This window comes from Colias philodice, chromosome 11 (assembly GCF_061535455.1).
Source record: "Colias philodice isolate Cphi_HAF_F1 chromosome 11, ilColPhil1 Martin Lab GWU primary, whole genome shotgun sequence".
NCBI classification, from domain to species: domain Eukaryota; kingdom Metazoa; phylum Arthropoda; class Insecta; order Lepidoptera; family Pieridae; genus Colias; species Colias philodice.
This window is the reverse complement of record NC_143096.1, coordinates 5,193,980-5,211,585: the sequence shown is the minus strand read 5'-3', so window position 1 is coordinate 5,211,585 and position 17,606 is coordinate 5,193,980. Positions and strand designations below refer to the sequence as shown.

Here is a 17,606-nt window from a genome sequence, read left to right as displayed (position 1 = left end):
ATTAATAATGCACTATTAAGTGAACTGTATAATCTATGTGATAGAAGCTATTGGAATCATAAAAAGAAACCATTGCTTGCAACCTGCTATAAGGATACTCGTGAAGACCCGGTCTCAACATCTGATTTACTCCATACGTTTACTCTAGACACATGGGTGTCCAATATTAATTTACAAAATAACATTTTTACTAACTTAGATTGTATAAATGGTCCAAAGTCTCAATATCTTGATCAACAGATAAAACTAGATATTTTGAATGAACTCCACAATAAATTCATCGGTTACAATTGTATTTATTCTGATGGATCTAAAACTGTAAATGGCCTTGGTTTTGCTTTTTGGGACCCCAATAGAAAATACTCCTATAAATATAAAATTAATAATAGTTACATTTCCATAATGTCAGCGGAATTACTTGCAGTGTCTAAGGCTTTAATCTATGCCGCTGATATAAATGCCCAAAGAATAGTTATTCTCACAGACAGTCAAAGTGCCCTTCATCATCTTAAACGTTGTGTGTCCGGTAAGAGAGGTTTCCCGATAGCATACAAAATAATAGAACAAATTAATAATTTTAATAACTCCAATGTTACTTTGGCACTGCAATGGATTCCTTCCCATATCGGTCTGAGTGGTAACGAAGAGGTTGACAGGCTAGCAAAAACGGCTATTTTAGATGGAGAAGAAATCGATTACTTACCAAATTATTCGGAAGTTCTAACAAAATTCAAATTTAAGTGTTTAAATAGGTTCAAAGAGTATTTTAATGAAAGGTCAAGACTAAAGGGCATTTGGTACAAGAGCATACAATGTGAGCCTCTTCACATACCATGGTTTTATAGCAATAAGTTTAATAGATGCGAAACTGTAACCGCTTTTCGACTTCGTTCCGGACACGTACCGTGCGGAAGTTTTGCTTATCTCCTGAAAAAAGCTGACTCGCCCAACTGCGAATTTTGTCATAAATATGACGATATCCAACACTTCCTCATGGAGTGTGTCCGGAATGATGTCAAAAGAAAAGACTTATTGACAAATTTTAAAATAAATGTTTTGAATGTCGGTGCATATCATAGCATCCTAGCTGCACCACACTCTGATGCAGCTAGAATGCTATTCAAATTTAAATTTAAAATATAGTTTCTGAAGTGTTAAATATTTGTATATAAGGTACGATGGGATTGGCATGGTCCTTTAGGACTAAAATCCCTTAATAAAAAAGATTAAAAAAAAAAAAAAAAAAATAATAATTCAGAGAAAATTCGGATACGTTCCTATTCAATACATCCAAACAGCATTAGGTGTGATTCATATTCGATTTAGACATAATCCATCGAAGCATATTCTTTATATCCGAACGAATCAACATTTAACATACGAACTAATTATTTACAACCCACTGATTCAAAACTTCCTACGTAACGTTGTTCAGGCGAAGCTGTGCAATGGACCAAATTACTTGGATGTTAAGAAGTTACTATACAATATACATATTCCACATAACTCGTTTGATGTCTCTCCTTTTTATATAATTAAATTTTGTTCACTTTACATATTATGCTTAAAACGGAAATTACGAAAATCAAATGATACCGTGTTTATATTTATAGCATCAGATAATGTTGTTACAGTGTAATCAATTTTGTAAATTCCTGAACGATATGTTTTATATTATAATAAAGACTTGTTTTCGTTGATAATTTAAATACAAAACAACGCTTCGTATTCGAGTGGTTGTTTATATCTAACTTCAAAGTAACGGAAGCGTACAAAACTTAAATTTCAAAATATAATACCAGGATATCATTTTCAATAAATATCGTAGATGTATACCCAGAGGGCTATCCATGTACACCGAAGGGAAACGCAACCAAATTGGGTCATTTAATTATTCAAATCTCAAACAACCCGAACTAATCATAAAGTTTTGGTTTAGCGCCTATTTAAATTATTCATTTTAAATTGTAAGCGGACCGATTTCTATTAATCAATTCAACACCCATTACCGATAGGGGTAGGCCAGGAAATAACTGGAAATGTATTTGAAGTTATTATATTAAAATTTTAAACATAAATTTTACTTTGATGAGTAACAGGATGCTATAAAATTCTAGTAAAATAACCCACACATCTATGCTACGTATACTTTCTACGCGTATTACAAAATAATAATATGCACTCAGGAATTTTGACGATTACTCTAAAGTCTAATAAATAAAATATTGTAAACTGTGCACTTAAAATTCATAACTGTTCTCCACCAATGTTCGTTAGTTTAATTTATATTAGCATTTCCAATAGCCATTTGAATTTTAAGTAATAAATCCTCATTGTATATTTATAAAGCGACTACGTTAGGGATTAAAACACAAATATTATGTAATGTTAAGCTTGTTAATACAGAGAAACAACTTGTTTACTTAGATTACGTTTACAATTCTTATTTTTATATATAAATACTCAACAATTTTGGCACATAATCTGTTGTTTTTGTAAATGTAGATAAGTCAATTTCTGCGAATATTAAAGTTAAATATAGCTTACAAGTTTTACTAACATTCATACAACAATGGTGCTGGTTTTCAAGCCACAACCCAAGTCGCACGCAAATTCCCACACAATGTGTATACAAACCACAAAAGCACCCTCTACTAGTGTAAGAACCTACGTTAAAATTTAATTTTATTCACAAAGCTTCCAAATGTGTCTATTGCAATATTATGATAATTATTCATTTGAGAAATACTGCTGTATCTAAAAGCATTTTCCTTTTATCGCGATTTAGTGTAATCAAAGTAAAAAAAAGTATCCTTATCAAACCTTTATATCTGTATGTAATGCTTTGTCAATCTACAATTATTTAATTTGTCCTAATGGACTTCATTATTTGAATAATGATTACCCTAAATTGCTGAGATATAATTACAACCCGTCATTGTGATTTTCACATTTTCTCTGACAACCTTAAAGCACATAGACGTCATGAAGAGGATAAAGTCTAAAATTAAAGTTCTCTTTCCCCGATTAAAATATACGTGTCGTAATCTCTCAGTGCACGGCCCAAGTTATCTTACTCGTAAGGACGTTCATTTCACATATAGATTCATATACTTCATAATTTATGTTCATGTTTGGATTGCGGCAGTTGCTTCTATATATAAGTACATTTCAACGTACCAAGAAGATACCATACGGTTCACGACACGCACGGATTACCTAGATTGGAACACGACATTCCCTTCGATTACAATATGCGAAATTGGAACTTTCGATAAATTATTAACGAAAGCGACAAACGAGGATAAAGAAAATGCAAAAAATATGCACCTCGTCAAAGATATTGTTTTCTTTCGCGGCGATTGCCCGAGCTGTATTTCCACGTGTGAAAATAAAACTGAATGCTCTATTGACTTCGCACGCTTAACTTCTGTTTATCGTTCTGAGTGCAAAGATCTTTTTATTAGCTGCACATGGGATAATAAACCGATGAATTGTTGCCAACATTTTAAGGCCATCGAGACGGAATACGGCGTCTGTTTCTCGATGAATAATATACAATTTCGCGAGCAGCAATTTTCATATTTCGTCGCGTCATCGGATCGACGAGACTTAGGGAGTCTCACCGTCGCGCTTTCGCAGGATTATGAAGCATTCCTGCATTCACGTGAAGACGTGCCGTTCTGGAATATGGAACAAGATAGAAGAATTTCGGTTGAGTATGGAATGGAAGCAACTCTCCTATTTTCAATCGCAGATATAGAAAATGAGCCTGAAGTTAGTTTGTCCGTGCCGAACGTAAGGCAATGCAGATTTCCGGGCGAAGTGCCTAGCAATTTCCGTGGCTTCGGATACTACAGCTATTCTGTGTGTATTATACAATGTCGTATCGAAGAACAGTTGAGACTTTGCGATTGTACGTCGCATTTATCACCAGCTGTATATGAAGATCAATATTGTGATTTAGAGGGATTACAGTGTTTGACAAAACATTACAATAGGATAAAAAAATTGAAAGTTCCTGGTGTTAACGATACTGGGTTGGAGTGTGACTGTTTGTCTTCTTGCACTGAACCGGATTATAATATCATTGCTAAAAAAGTTCGTCCAGCAGAGAGGAGTGCAGAAGGTTCGATTTCTTTTATTTTAGGTAATCGACCGTTTGAAAGAGTGACTAGGCAAGTAGCTCGTACTACATTAGATTTGGTGGTTGCTATTGGAAATTGTTTTGGGCTGTGCTTTGGAGGCTCCATCTTGTCAATTGTTGAATTTATGTATTTCATTTGCTTTAAGCAGTGGAAGTATACTAAAATTTAAATTCATAATTGGTCATATATTTATTAAAATTAAGTAATATCACTGCACACTAATATACCATTTGCATAGAATATAAAGGTTGTTCTCCTTTAGGCGCGGGTCAAACACAAGCGGTGCGGGCGCGGGCGTGCCATAAGCGCGCCTCTTCAATCTGTTTTGCACCACATCCTTCTTATACATTTTGTATGAAAGAATTTTGGACAGGCGTCGAGGCGGCACGCCACCGTTGCGCCGCGGGCGTACCGCAGGCGTACCGCAGGCGCGCTTCCCCAAATAGAGGTCAATTCACGGTCATACACAATCAAAAACAAATCGGGTGGTAGTAGACCGGGAGATACTGACACAAAATTTCGAGTCATTTGTCTGTTACAATTGTTACAAAAAAAAAATTTGCAGATTTTCGGCGGTATGGCGACCATTTGGAATCGTCCGAAAAGTATGGCATGGCGATTTTCGTAAATGGCTGCACGACGATGGTTACCTGTGCAAAAGTTAGCCTGGTACAAATGGTTGAATTGTTTTTTTTAAATCAACACATTCGCGTCTATGTATGGCGGGCTGTAAGTCACACCGGAAAAGTATGGCATGACACTACCGCCTACTTCTTTTTTATGGGCTATCGGTAAATTCTAAAATTTTTGTGTTACAAATCGTTTGACTTCGCTATTTTTCCGACGAGTTCGACTAACGCCCACGCGACTAAGCCGCCGGTACCAGCGTTCACACCATCGTTTTTCTTTTTGTCATTGCGTACTAAGACCCCTGTAGAACCGCCATCCTGTTACAAATGACTCGAAATTTTGTGTCAGTATCTCCCGGTCTATAGGAGACGGTAGCCTGTCAGTCAAAAATGTGTTCTCTCTGTGTGGAATTATATAGAGCTGCTATTAAATACCCTTCTTCGTTTTGTTTTTAAAGGTGAATTGAATTAATCGATGAAATGATTTACACAGGTGATGGCAGTAGGGAAAGTGAAAATGAAGAAGAGCATAATGAAAGTTCCCATGTATTTACAATGTCAGAAATAAAGATAATCCTGATTTTGATTGTGTTTTTTATTTATTTGTAATTGTAATAATATTGTGGAATGATCAGTACTGTAAATACTTTTGAACTGAGATTTTAATGATAAGATTTATATGGTTTAAATGTAAACCTGTGTTTGAAAACCATATTTTATCTATACTAATATTATAAAGAGGAAAGGTTTGTATGTATGTATGTATGTATGTATGTATGGTTTTCACGCATAAACTAGGTACTGGACCGATTTTGATGAAATTTGACACAGATAATCTTTAGACCCTGAGAAAGAACATAGGCTACCTTTTATTGCGAAATATGTACCACGGGCGAAGCCGGGGCGGACCGCTAGTACAATATAAATTTTGTGTTATTTTAACCTTCTTTTCTTCCATCATTACACCAGTACTACTTTAAAATTATGTACTTTAAAAGTACTATAAAATTTTCCAAGTAAATTCCAACATTTCCAACAAAGATATATTTGCAATCGTGGGGTTATCCTCGCTATTTACTTACAAGGAATTATCAAAACAAAATCGTTACTTTCAAATTAACGTTACTTTCAAATCTCTTTTAGCACAAAAAACATAATTTTACTAAATTATGCACGAAGAAAATGCATTTAACCACTCTATATAAATATCATTTTCGGACGCCAACAGCGCGCCCGAGGCGCGCCGGCAGCGCGCCCGAGGCGCGCCGGCTGGCGCGCCCGCGGCGCGCCGGCTGGCGCGCCCGCGGTGCGCCCGATGCGCGCCGCGCCGCTTGTATATGTCCCGCGCCTTATGTTTCTGGTTTTATGTTAACATTTCAGTCTAATCTAGTCATAAATACTGTAATTTTAGTGTTCGATTAAATGAGTGCCGTGAACGCAATGGACTGCATTTGGACGATATTTTTTTTAATAAATAAATTCCCATATTATGCACTTTAATAATTAATAAACATTTTTTCAATACACCGCTTACTTTTTTTTTATTCATCCACAAAATATAAACTTTCTTTTGAGACACCCTGTATAAAGCCTTTACTTACTAAATCCTCAGAAAGTTAGCAGTCAACGGGTGTTTAGTGGTTTTCTGCGAATTAGTTATATAATCAACAAAGTTTGTACTAAGAACACTATTGCTTAATAGTTAATACCATGTGTGATGGCCGAAAGGATGCTATCAACATAGGTTCTACGATATCACGTAGAATTCTCAGAATATGTGGGTAACTTTAACCGCAGCACCTAAGACGACTATGCAATATAGAGTGTATAGGTCTTTAGTAACGTAAACTACTTCAGAAGGTCTTAGGATGCGAATTTCCCCGATATAGATAATCTCCAATTCGATCGGGTATACTGTTTCTTGAACCTAGGAATGACGCATATATTCTAGCAATTTTCGTTTTTAACGCAATATTACTGTGTTTTTAAAAGCTTGAATAAATTAACTTAATTTATTCAAGCTTTCATTAAAATATCACATTTTATCATGTCTATAATTAAAAAATTAACCCCCGCAAATAAATGTAATAAGTAATCGTAACACCTACGCGTAATTGCTTGTTGCTCTCATTAATATAAACTTACATTCATAAGCTATTATGGCGAAAATTTATCTGTAATTAATAAATAAGAACCAATAATACAATATATTTTCATAAAGATAATAAGCCGCTTTCTGTTATGAAGTTCTTTGTACGAGCTATGGAGCTATGGAAATTGAACTGATCAACAGATTGTAAAATCAATTTTCAAATATCCCGATGACGAAGAACAGTTGCGGTAAAATAACTAGATAAAAAGCCATCTATAATTGAATTCCGATTCAAAAGACACGATTTCAAAGAGTAGATAAACCTTGCTTCAATTAAACTTGTTAAAACTCTGTTCCAAGCGGCGAACCTCGTAACTGGAAACGAAACAAATGAAATTATATTTAAAGTCTTCATCCCGCCGGTGCGGGATTTATCATCCAGTTAACAAAATATTCTTTAAACTTCATGACGGATTTAATAGCCCGTGAATTTTGTTGCTTGATTCTGCTATAATTTTAATATTATGTTTTGGGATGCACGCTAAATATATCCGCTAACTTTGATATGAGCAAAGTTTTATATTTTAAAGTACATATCTACATTAATTGATATCTCTTTATAATTATTAAAACTCTATATCCGTAACTGATTTTATCATATCGATACATCGTGCTAAAAATGATCTCGAAAATCGAGTATTGATACTTCTGCCATAGTTTGATAATATTATGTTTAAACTGGTTTATATTAAAGTGGAAATATTTATACATAGATTATACAGCTATGAACTACATTATGTCCTAACGGAGATAAACCCTTTACAATTGATTTTACCCTTGACTCGGACACGTCTTCTCACTCAGCGAGTTGGAGCCAAACTTAATGCAATAAAGCTCACTAACTATTCCTAACTCTGAACTTTATCATTCCCAAAGGGTATTATCCTTTTCTTCGGATATTTTAAGAGCCAAAGTACATTTACAGCTTAATATATTTTGTTGAATTCGTGTAATTTTTTATTGTAATAATTGTTCCAAGAAATTGGAATGCCGCTTTCTGTTATGAGGTTTTTTAAGTACTAGCTGTGGAAGTTGAATGGATTAAAAAATCTATTTTTGTAATAAAATTTTTCAAGAATTTCAAAGGATCTTTTAGTATAAAATTTAGTTTGATTATTAAGCGATTGATAAAGGAATATTTTAACATACTGGTTAATATCTAGTAGGGACGTAATCAATTATTGTCACCAACTAATTGTCTGAGGATCTAATACCTATTAATCCGTTAATTTCATGCTAAGCCTTATCATGTGTAAGCTAATCGAATTATACGTCATCATTCATTTATTATAAATTAATTTCGACATGATATTGGTCTAAAATAAGTTATATCGTCTTCAATTGCATACTGAAAATAATATTTTTATTCACATATTTATTGCAAAGAACATGTTGAAATCTTTCATTCCTTAATCTTATATATAAAATTCTCGTGTCACAATGTTAGTCTGCATACTCCTCCGAAACGGGTGGACCGATTCTCATGAAATTTTCTGTGCATATCGGGTAAGTCTGAGAATCGGCCAACATCTATTTTTCATATGTACCACGGGCGAAGCCGGGGCGGACCGCTAGTTATAATATAATATACGACTTGAATATGATATATACTTAGATTTTAGGAACAACTCGCAGCGTAAGCTTACACGGTAATTAAAAAAAAAATTAATAAGTGAAATAAACACGAAGCTTATTGTTACAATATGTTTTGGTAATAGGTACACAATTATATTATGTTATGATTTAATATAATTTAATTATGAAATGATTCTCATAATTTTTTTGGAAAGATAAACCAATATTGTCTAGATACATAATATGTTATGTATGCTACTCATTTTAAATGTAGGTACCCAGCAGTGTACATCATCACAAATAGCAACAGAATAAAAATAAGATAATAATCCTGAGCAAAGAAAATATTTTTGCGATACTAGGACGTAATGAGAATGCAAGAGGTCTCTAGACTCTTTTTATGCAAACCCACGCTACTCAATCCTACGACACGCTTGTACTTATTAACGAAACATAAAACGAATTGTGTTATTTTTTCATTGAGAACCTATGTTAGCTTTTAATGTGCAAACATAGTCTATCATCACAAATAGTAATAAAAATAAGATAATTAATCCGCAGCGAGAAAATATTTTCTGAGATACTAGGGCGTAATGAGAATGTAATAGGTTTTTAAACTCTTTTTATGCAAGCCCACGCTGTTCAAACCTACGACTTCGGCGTATAGCTATTATCGATACATTAACGATGCTATTGATTTTCTTATTTTTATAGCCTTTAAAAGGTTGTTAAGATGAAGAGACAACATTTATTTCGTGAAATTTATACGAATTCTATTTAAAGATTTGCTTTTAAATACAAAGAATGTGAATGTGAATTAATAAGTGGTATTCCAAATGTGCTTTTAGATTCTCTTGTCAATAATGTTTCGACTAATTGCTACTTTAGTTTAGAATTTAATTTAACCCAAAATAGTTTTTAGTGCCGTTTTTCACTGCATTGAATTTTTGAATTTAAATTTTCTGCATTCCTAGCATTACGATAATTATTTTATTAGTTATATACTATTCATATGGAATTCATAATACCTACATACTATTTGAAATATTTGTATCTAACCCTTTTTAATGAATTCCAAAGCGGGTTCGCTAGACCTCACTATCAGAATTTATTATACAGTAGAGGGATAAAGTTCATAACAAGCACTGCATTAAGAAAAACAAAACATTGTTCCAAGTTTGTAATATAACTCGACGTAATCGGTATTCTTCTGGGGTTGGAACTTTACAAAGGTAACAACGCTTGATTTATACACAGTGAGGTACATTTTTTATTTAAGCCGTTCGGTAACCGGTAGCTATGTCCTTTGAATTCTCTAAGGAGCTGTAGAAAACGTGCAATATACTCACTTACTACACTCTTGAGAATACCGCTCATACAACTTGCATTGTTTAATTGAAATTTTATAACGTTCTTACAAAACTTTCCATTAGGTTGTGGATATAAGTATGTAAGTATAAAAATTGGATAGTCCAAACATGATAATGTGGATGACGTTTGATATCACAGATATAATATAAGTTTTGTAACTTCTGCACATAGGTTCACTTCACTTTTACTCGATAGAAATCCTTAATTAGAATTGATGGTTTTTACGTAATTTTACATAAACATTCTAGCTATAAAGCAATTCTTTGTCTCTCTCAGTTATTTTTTTAAAATACTTACCAGATACTCTATTTTTGTAGTTTATCAATAATTTGAATATTAATACGTTTACCTAACCATACCATCAATCCATAAAAATGAGTACAGCCGGTTTTACAAAGAGTATCTACCCTAAATTCCAACGTTAAAAATATATTAAGTTTAGTATGAAAGAATTAAAAGAAACTAGCTCAAAAGACTTAGTTGCATTTAATTATTGTTTTGCTCTAAACATATTCTTCGTCATCATAGCAACGTCTCTTCTTTTAGTCTCATTAAATTACTGCGAAATACTACCCAGACAAATGATGGATCGGGTATTAGTCGACTATCCATACGATATATTTATTTTCCACGTGGATATCATAAAATCAGATCAAGAGCTGTTTTATATAAAACATGTAGATTTCGAGCAAGAATAAATATAATGTGGTTATCTATAGGTAAGGGAATTTTCTAAACTTTGAGTTTGTTCATTACAAAATATACAAAGAAAATCGAAATTTCCCACCTAATTAAATATGATGAATATGTTTGTATATTTGTTCTGCACCTTTGCCCCTTTTTTGTGTTTTCTCACCAAAAGCACTTTGCCTTTGCCTTAACAAAAACGATAAAAAATTAGCCGGATTGATCGAGTCGATTTCGATTTTTACCCTTAGTAATTTGGCTATTCTATAGATAACATTGTCATATCAAATCTCAATGCATATAGTATTTGATAGATATATATCGGAAGATATATCAGTACGAGTCATCTGATGGTACCTAATTGCCTTGTCTGATCTGTAATAGGCTTTGTGCACGCTTTATTAGAGATTGATCGGTTATAGCCTATGGTTATAGCTATTGTTGTATACGTTAAACGACAACATAGCAAACACACTAAAGTTTGAAAATGTCTCATAAGTTTAAGGGAAAATAAATAAAGTTATCTTAGTCGTCGGAATCGGTAGGTGCGTATTGTCAGAATAACTTTTGGTACATAATTGCATCAAAAGTAATATAAAAAATTGTGTGTGACTCTATCATTATATATAAATGGACCAATCAATTGGTCCATTATAATAATAATTTATGTATTCTCAAATGTAGCTGGCTTAACCAACTGCTACGAATGCAATATTATAGTACATAGTGCATAGGTACACAATAAACACATACATACAAATTTCTGATAAATGAAATATTACTGACTACATGTTAGACAGAATATGATATATGATTGCCGGAGAGTGCACGGAGTGTCGTAAACACTCCTAAATCCAGTGCAAATGTATATTGATAAATCATATGGACACTATTATATTAAAACTATATTCCCAACTCGATATTCCCGAACCGAATTATATCGAGGCATTTAAAAAGAGAGTCTAGCTCCACCTTAAAAAGTCGGCTTCACCCGCGGACGAACCCGCGGGCAAAATGCAGTACATAATTATATAACTCATGTTATTCTGATGTATATGGGTATATTACTGTTTCATGCAAGGTCGTACAGTAAGTTTTTCTTGAAAGAGTAACAAACATACATCCATCCTCACAAACTTTCTCATAGTAATATTAGCAGGACGAACCATCTTTTGTCTGTTTCAATTCTCTCATAATGGCGGCATAATACAGTAATATTGCACATCTGTTCCACTGATCGATGTTCTACATGAGCAAATATACCTATAGTGCCATGTTAGATCGAGCAATTCTTATATTACTTTCACGGAGAATAGAGTAAGTATTATTACTACGTAAGCCTAACGTATGCATTTACATAGTGATTATTGATAGGAAATTCTGTTAGTTCTGCGTAAAACCCCTTTTACGCACGTATTTATGTTTGTACAATGTTAAATAGAGTTTATATCCCGATATAAAAGCTATAACCCTTCTTCGCGATGAGCGACACCTTCGCATTCATTTCTTATTGTACGAGTCTTTTAATTAATAGTAGTAGGCAAATTAAACTTTATGCGTCATTAAATATGAATCACACACAGACACACAATCACATACGCAAATGTAGAATTGGATGCCTGCTAGCAATATATTCATTTTATATTTAACCAACAAACTATATAAAAAATTCTTATGAAATTTAATTTAAAGAATCTAATATTCTCAATTCTTTAATCTAAAAACATCATTTACAAATGCAATTTAAATCTATTTAGTGTTATTACTTAGAATATGTTTTCAGAGGCGTCCGCGAAGTTTATACATAGAACAGCTACTATAAAGAGACACTATTAATTAATTAATTAATTGACTGAAGATCAATTTCGCAGCTTCTAATTCTAGTTGCTATTATAATAATTAGAATTATATCTACAGATTTCTGATTTACTTCTTCTTTATGTGACTATATTAACGTATTTATATTTTAATTAAAAAAATAGTCTACATTCATTGTAAATCAGTTTTTATTTGTATACAATTGAAGAATTTTCCTTATATTCTGATAGACTTCAATACAAACTATATACCTACTATTTTATAATACAAACCTCTACTGCTGTATATACATATAGGTAACAAAGATATAATTAAATACAAAACACTATTACAATTATTACTGTTTTAGATAAGTTAATACTTCGTAGCTACTTACGACTCTTAAGAGCATGTTTATCCATGAAGTTAGCGCTATTTACGAATGAAACAACTTTTTTAATAAGATCACTACACCAATTGCCTCCAACAAAGAAACAACATAGAACTCAGAAAGTTTACCCGTTAACACGTTCTTTATCCTCAAACTGAAATAACAGCATTCAATGATATTATTTACAAACTTAAACTACCTACATTACTGTTTTCATATTTTGTTTGCATATGATTTTTTTCATTAGAATTTACGCAATGCAATGCTTATGGGCAGTTTCGAATCTTCTGTATATCATTTTACAGTTTACGTCGAATAGTGAAACTAGATCCTAGCCAATTAAACAATTTTTTAAAATATGGCTATAGAATTTTCTAAAAGGAGGATGGCCACATATGACCTGAATGCGAACATTAATCATCGGTGTATCAAAAAATAGTAATTTATGCGTGCTTTTACTAACGGGGTCTAACTTATTTTTTTCGGGCCGGGAAAATGTTATGTATTAATAATAAATAAACTCAAATTCATAACATTTTTTCTTAAGTTTGAACGCATCCAAACGTCTTTCATTTTTACCTGTGGTAGGTATGCGTTTCGTTTTCACAGCGCAGCGGGAGTTAATTAGCGATTACGTTTAAAAAAATACTAGAATAATAATATATATTTCTTTGTTTTATTTCACCTATCACATTTTATAGCAAAAACAGTAAGAAAGATATAATTTATAGATTTAAAAATATTTTTTGCTATAAATACATTTAATAATATACCTGAAATAATATGTAAAACGGAACGTATTTTTTACCGGCATATTAGGGCGTATTCAGAAAGAAAGCTTGAAACTTATAAGCGCTTATAAGCCCATAGACACACAGGTGACACATGACTGATGACACGCGTAGCCTATGAACATGATTTTGTTTATTACTACAGTGTTGTATTGGCTTATATAACAATCAAATAAATAACATAGGCTACGTCGTCCACCCTTAGAATTTAGTTATGGCTGTAGGTATAACTCTAAACCATATTCGTTATATACGTAGCCATAACCTCAAAAATGGCAAATTATGTAAAAATTCTAAGCTCCACCACTTTCAAATAATATATTTGCAATGTGGGATTGCTAAGGGTGGTTAGGCGAACCATTTAAGCCCTATATTAATCATGGTCGCGACATTTCATAGTCAGGTCTTGGTATGTATGGGCAGTGGCCGATGTCCTTTGACAAAAGCGTGGAAGTCTGTAACACATATTTTTTTTTATTCACAAATCACAACATCGAATTCAACCATTCACGAATCAGTGACTGCGAGTGAAATTGGCAAAACGTCACTGTCGGCCCTCTGTCGGCGGATCAAATTAATGTATTCAACATTTCAAGTCTTGTACAGGTATAAAAATCATTATTTTATTTTTTCGTGAAAAACCAAATAATAAAGACCATTGTGACTTTTACTACCATAATATACTATTCTGAAAGCTCAAAAGCCAGTAAATTTCTAAAGGTTTTCCATTTGTTCGTTGATCTTTGCAACTATTAAAACCATTTGGAATTGTTATTATCGAGACCGAAATAGAAACTTTGTGCATTCGTTTTATAAATAGACGCTTTTAGTGAAAGTTAGTACCTATTCTTTGATTCTGCTTTGTGAATTCCTCTGAGAATCAGTTCATTAATGTCGAAACTTGACTCTACCGCCTACACTTAAATGCATTTTTGTTTATTTAATTTTGTTCGTCACAAATTTATTCTCTTATTTAATAAGTCAACCCGTCACTCCACAAATAGGAATTAGATAAAAATATAATAATAAATACATGACACGTATTTAACGCCTAATGACAAAATTGAAAGTTTATAACTTTATATTAAGTATATTACGAAAAATATTTTGGGAAGAATAGTAATCGCTAGCTTTATTTCATAGTATGTTTTGAATACCACCACTTCAAGTGGGCTCTATTTCAAACAACAACGTTAAAAAAAACAGCAAACTCAATACACTTATATTTAAAACAGTACTAAAGTTTAGCCCTTATAATACAATAAATAGCATGTGACCAGAAAAAATCTTGAAGTACTTCTGAGTGTGCTCATGTTATATAAAATTCAGTTGACCTATGAATACTTGTGGTTCAAGAGCTATACAGAATGTCTTTTCCACGTGACCTTTTGTCGATGCCATTTACCTACAATGTACAATTACACTTTCTTTACAAGTTCTTCTGGTTTGAACTGCTCTTATTGGTTTGAACGTAAGACAGATTATCTAGAGCTACCTTGAAAGATTTCTGCGTTATATCCAGAGCTTTTGTCTTCCTTGCATAATTATCTATTCTAATATTATAATGAAGAAAGATCTGTTTGTTTGATGCAATTTAACACAATAACTACAAGATTGGTTTTAAAAAGTAAAGCAAAGGAATGAGATAATTATATTACAGGCTATTCAATTATAACATGATGAAATATACCACTACTTTATTACTGAGGATATAAGTGAGCTGACATAATAAAGTGTTCAGCACTTAGTATTGCAACAATAAGCATCATTTTCCTCACTGAAGAAAACCCGAGTTGATATACTTATTCTCATAGCCTTGGAATATTATCTATACAAATATTATAAAGAGGAAAGGTTTGATTTTTTGTTTGTTTGTTTGTATGAATTGAATAGGCTCCGAAACTACTTGGCAGATTTGAAAAATTCTTTCACTGTTGGAAAGCTACATCATTTCTGAGTGACATAGGCTAGGTTTTATCCCGGAAATCCCACGGGAACGGGAACTATGCGGGTTTTTTTTTGAAAACGCGGGCGAAGCCGCAGGCGGAAAGCTAGTTCTTAAGTATACCTTTAATGTTTGGTGGAAAATGCGCATTAATAACGTGAATTTAACGTACCTAAAATCTTTTGTTCCAGTTGCTGACTTTACGACGCAGTTGTCGCAGGTGTACGAGAGACACTCGGCGGAACTACAAGTACTCGTCGCGAATTTTCGCAAGCGAAACAGTGAACTCCGAAAAGAAAGGTAACATTATAATTTCCTCTTTTTTATTAATAAAATTGTCTCGCGCCGGGAGTTCATTGAAAAAGATCGCTTATTATCAATCATGTTCCGTTTAGAAAGTTTAATTTTCACCGCCTTTTTTGGCACTTCCTTGCTTTTATCATTCAGTTAATTAATAAAGGTCGACATTTTGCGACGATATATTTATTTCTTAATATGTTATGGTGATAACAATGAATGAAAAATAAAATATAAGGGTAATTCAGGTTGTAATTAGTGTAAAATTAACTATCAACACACAAAATTTATTTTACATAATTTTCTGGTGAAATAAACCTAATTAATATCATGTCTCATACAACCTTAGGTACCTGTTATACGAATAATAGATTGTAAAAATTTCATATTGAATGTATGATAAAATACGCAATGAGTGATTTAAATAATATAAAATTCATTGATTTTTTTGTAAACGTGAATATAGTTATATAACTAATGTCACAAATCACATACCTACCGAATAACCAAACAAGGCAAACGCATCATATCTACAAAGATACCTTTATCACGACATTTAAAAAATAGTTCAAAATATATCTTATCTTAATACTATTATAAAGGCGAAAGTTTGTATGGATGTATGGATGTATGGATGTATGGATGTATGGATGTTTGTTACTCTTTCACGTAAAAACTACTGAACCGATTACAATGAAATTTAGCACACATATAGAGGGTAACTTGGATTAACACATAGGATAGGTTTTATCCCGGAAATCCCACGGGAACGGGAACTATGCGGGTTTTCCTTTGAAAACGCGGGCGAAGCCGCGGGCGGAAATCTAGTAATTTAATATTCTAAATTAAATACAGGTACGCTATGACATTGAAACATTGTGCATCCCAGTGAATCGTTTAATCTTTCTTTAAAATAAAAGATTGTGTAAGTGCAAAGGAAACCTATCGCGAACACCTGTTACGTGTAGTAAATTTCCTTTAATTTAATATTTTTACCTCAGCTTTAGAGCATAATAAGCGTACTTATTGTTTTATCTTTTAACGATAAATAATTATTGTACACAATGTTGTATATTGTGTAAGTTATATTATGTTACCTGATATTGGTATACTGAACAATAAAACATGATCCACGCAGTTAATATTTTACATGAAATAATACCTATTATGATAAACAAATATTAAATTAAAGCTTCCGAGTAATTTTATACAACGTTTGTTCCGAAAACACATGGTAATCAGAACTGATACAGGTATTTGATAATATTTTGTTAATGTTTACACTGTGAAAATTCAGAACCCGAATATATATATATATATATATATATATGTATATATATATATATATATATATATATATGTATTGATTTCAATATTTAAAACTCCCAATTTTAAAATTTTCACGCTCGTCTATTCTTGAAATGAAGGCTTTAACCTCTTTTGCATAATATTTAACATTAATGGTGCATTATTTTAAAATATTTAACATTATTTAAATTTATTTAAAAGTGAAGAGTCTTATACATTAGTATTCGGTTCAAACATTGAAGTACTGCACTTGCCCTCATCTACAAGTTTTGTACAAGATTATTCTCAAGTAATACTTCATTCATAGTGGAGCATAATTCTAGTTAAAATTCTAATAAAAGCAGGGTTATAGAGCACTGATTTCGAATTTATAATTAAATACTATTTTTATTATTTTGTTCATTGTTTGTTTTATAACCACAAGGTTCTTTTCGCCCTTGTATCAAAATATTTTTCATCAAAGTTATGTATACTGAACAAATACTTTTGTAGTGAAAATTCAATGAACATGCATA

At 32.4% G+C, this 17,606-nt stretch overlaps 2 protein-coding genes across 2 annotated transcripts in view; both read left to right on the top strand.

Annotated features, from left to right (window-relative positions):
* Stacl (SH3 and cysteine-rich domain-containing protein) overlaps positions 1-17,606 on the top strand; it is a 157,935-nt gene that overhangs the window by 59,774 nt on the left and 80,555 nt on the right. Inside the window, exon 4 of the mRNA XM_089700749.1 lies at positions 15,678-15,786. Coding sequence (XP_089556875.1) covers positions 15,678-15,786 — 109 coding nt within the window. The remainder of the gene's footprint in view (positions 1-15,677; positions 15,787-17,606) is intronic.
* On the top strand, positions 3,325-4,356 carry LOC149484559 (sodium channel protein Nach-like). The gene has a single exon (XM_089700746.1). The coding sequence runs from the start codon at positions 3,325-3,327 to the stop codon at positions 4,315-4,317; it is 993 nt and encodes a 330-aa protein (XP_089556872.1). The 3' UTR covers positions 4,318-4,356.

Coding starts and splice junctions, on each gene's coding strand:
- LOC149484559 (XM_089700746.1), top strand. CDS start 3,325: ATGCACCTCGTCAAAGATATTGTTTTCTTTCGCGGCGATTGCCCGAGC.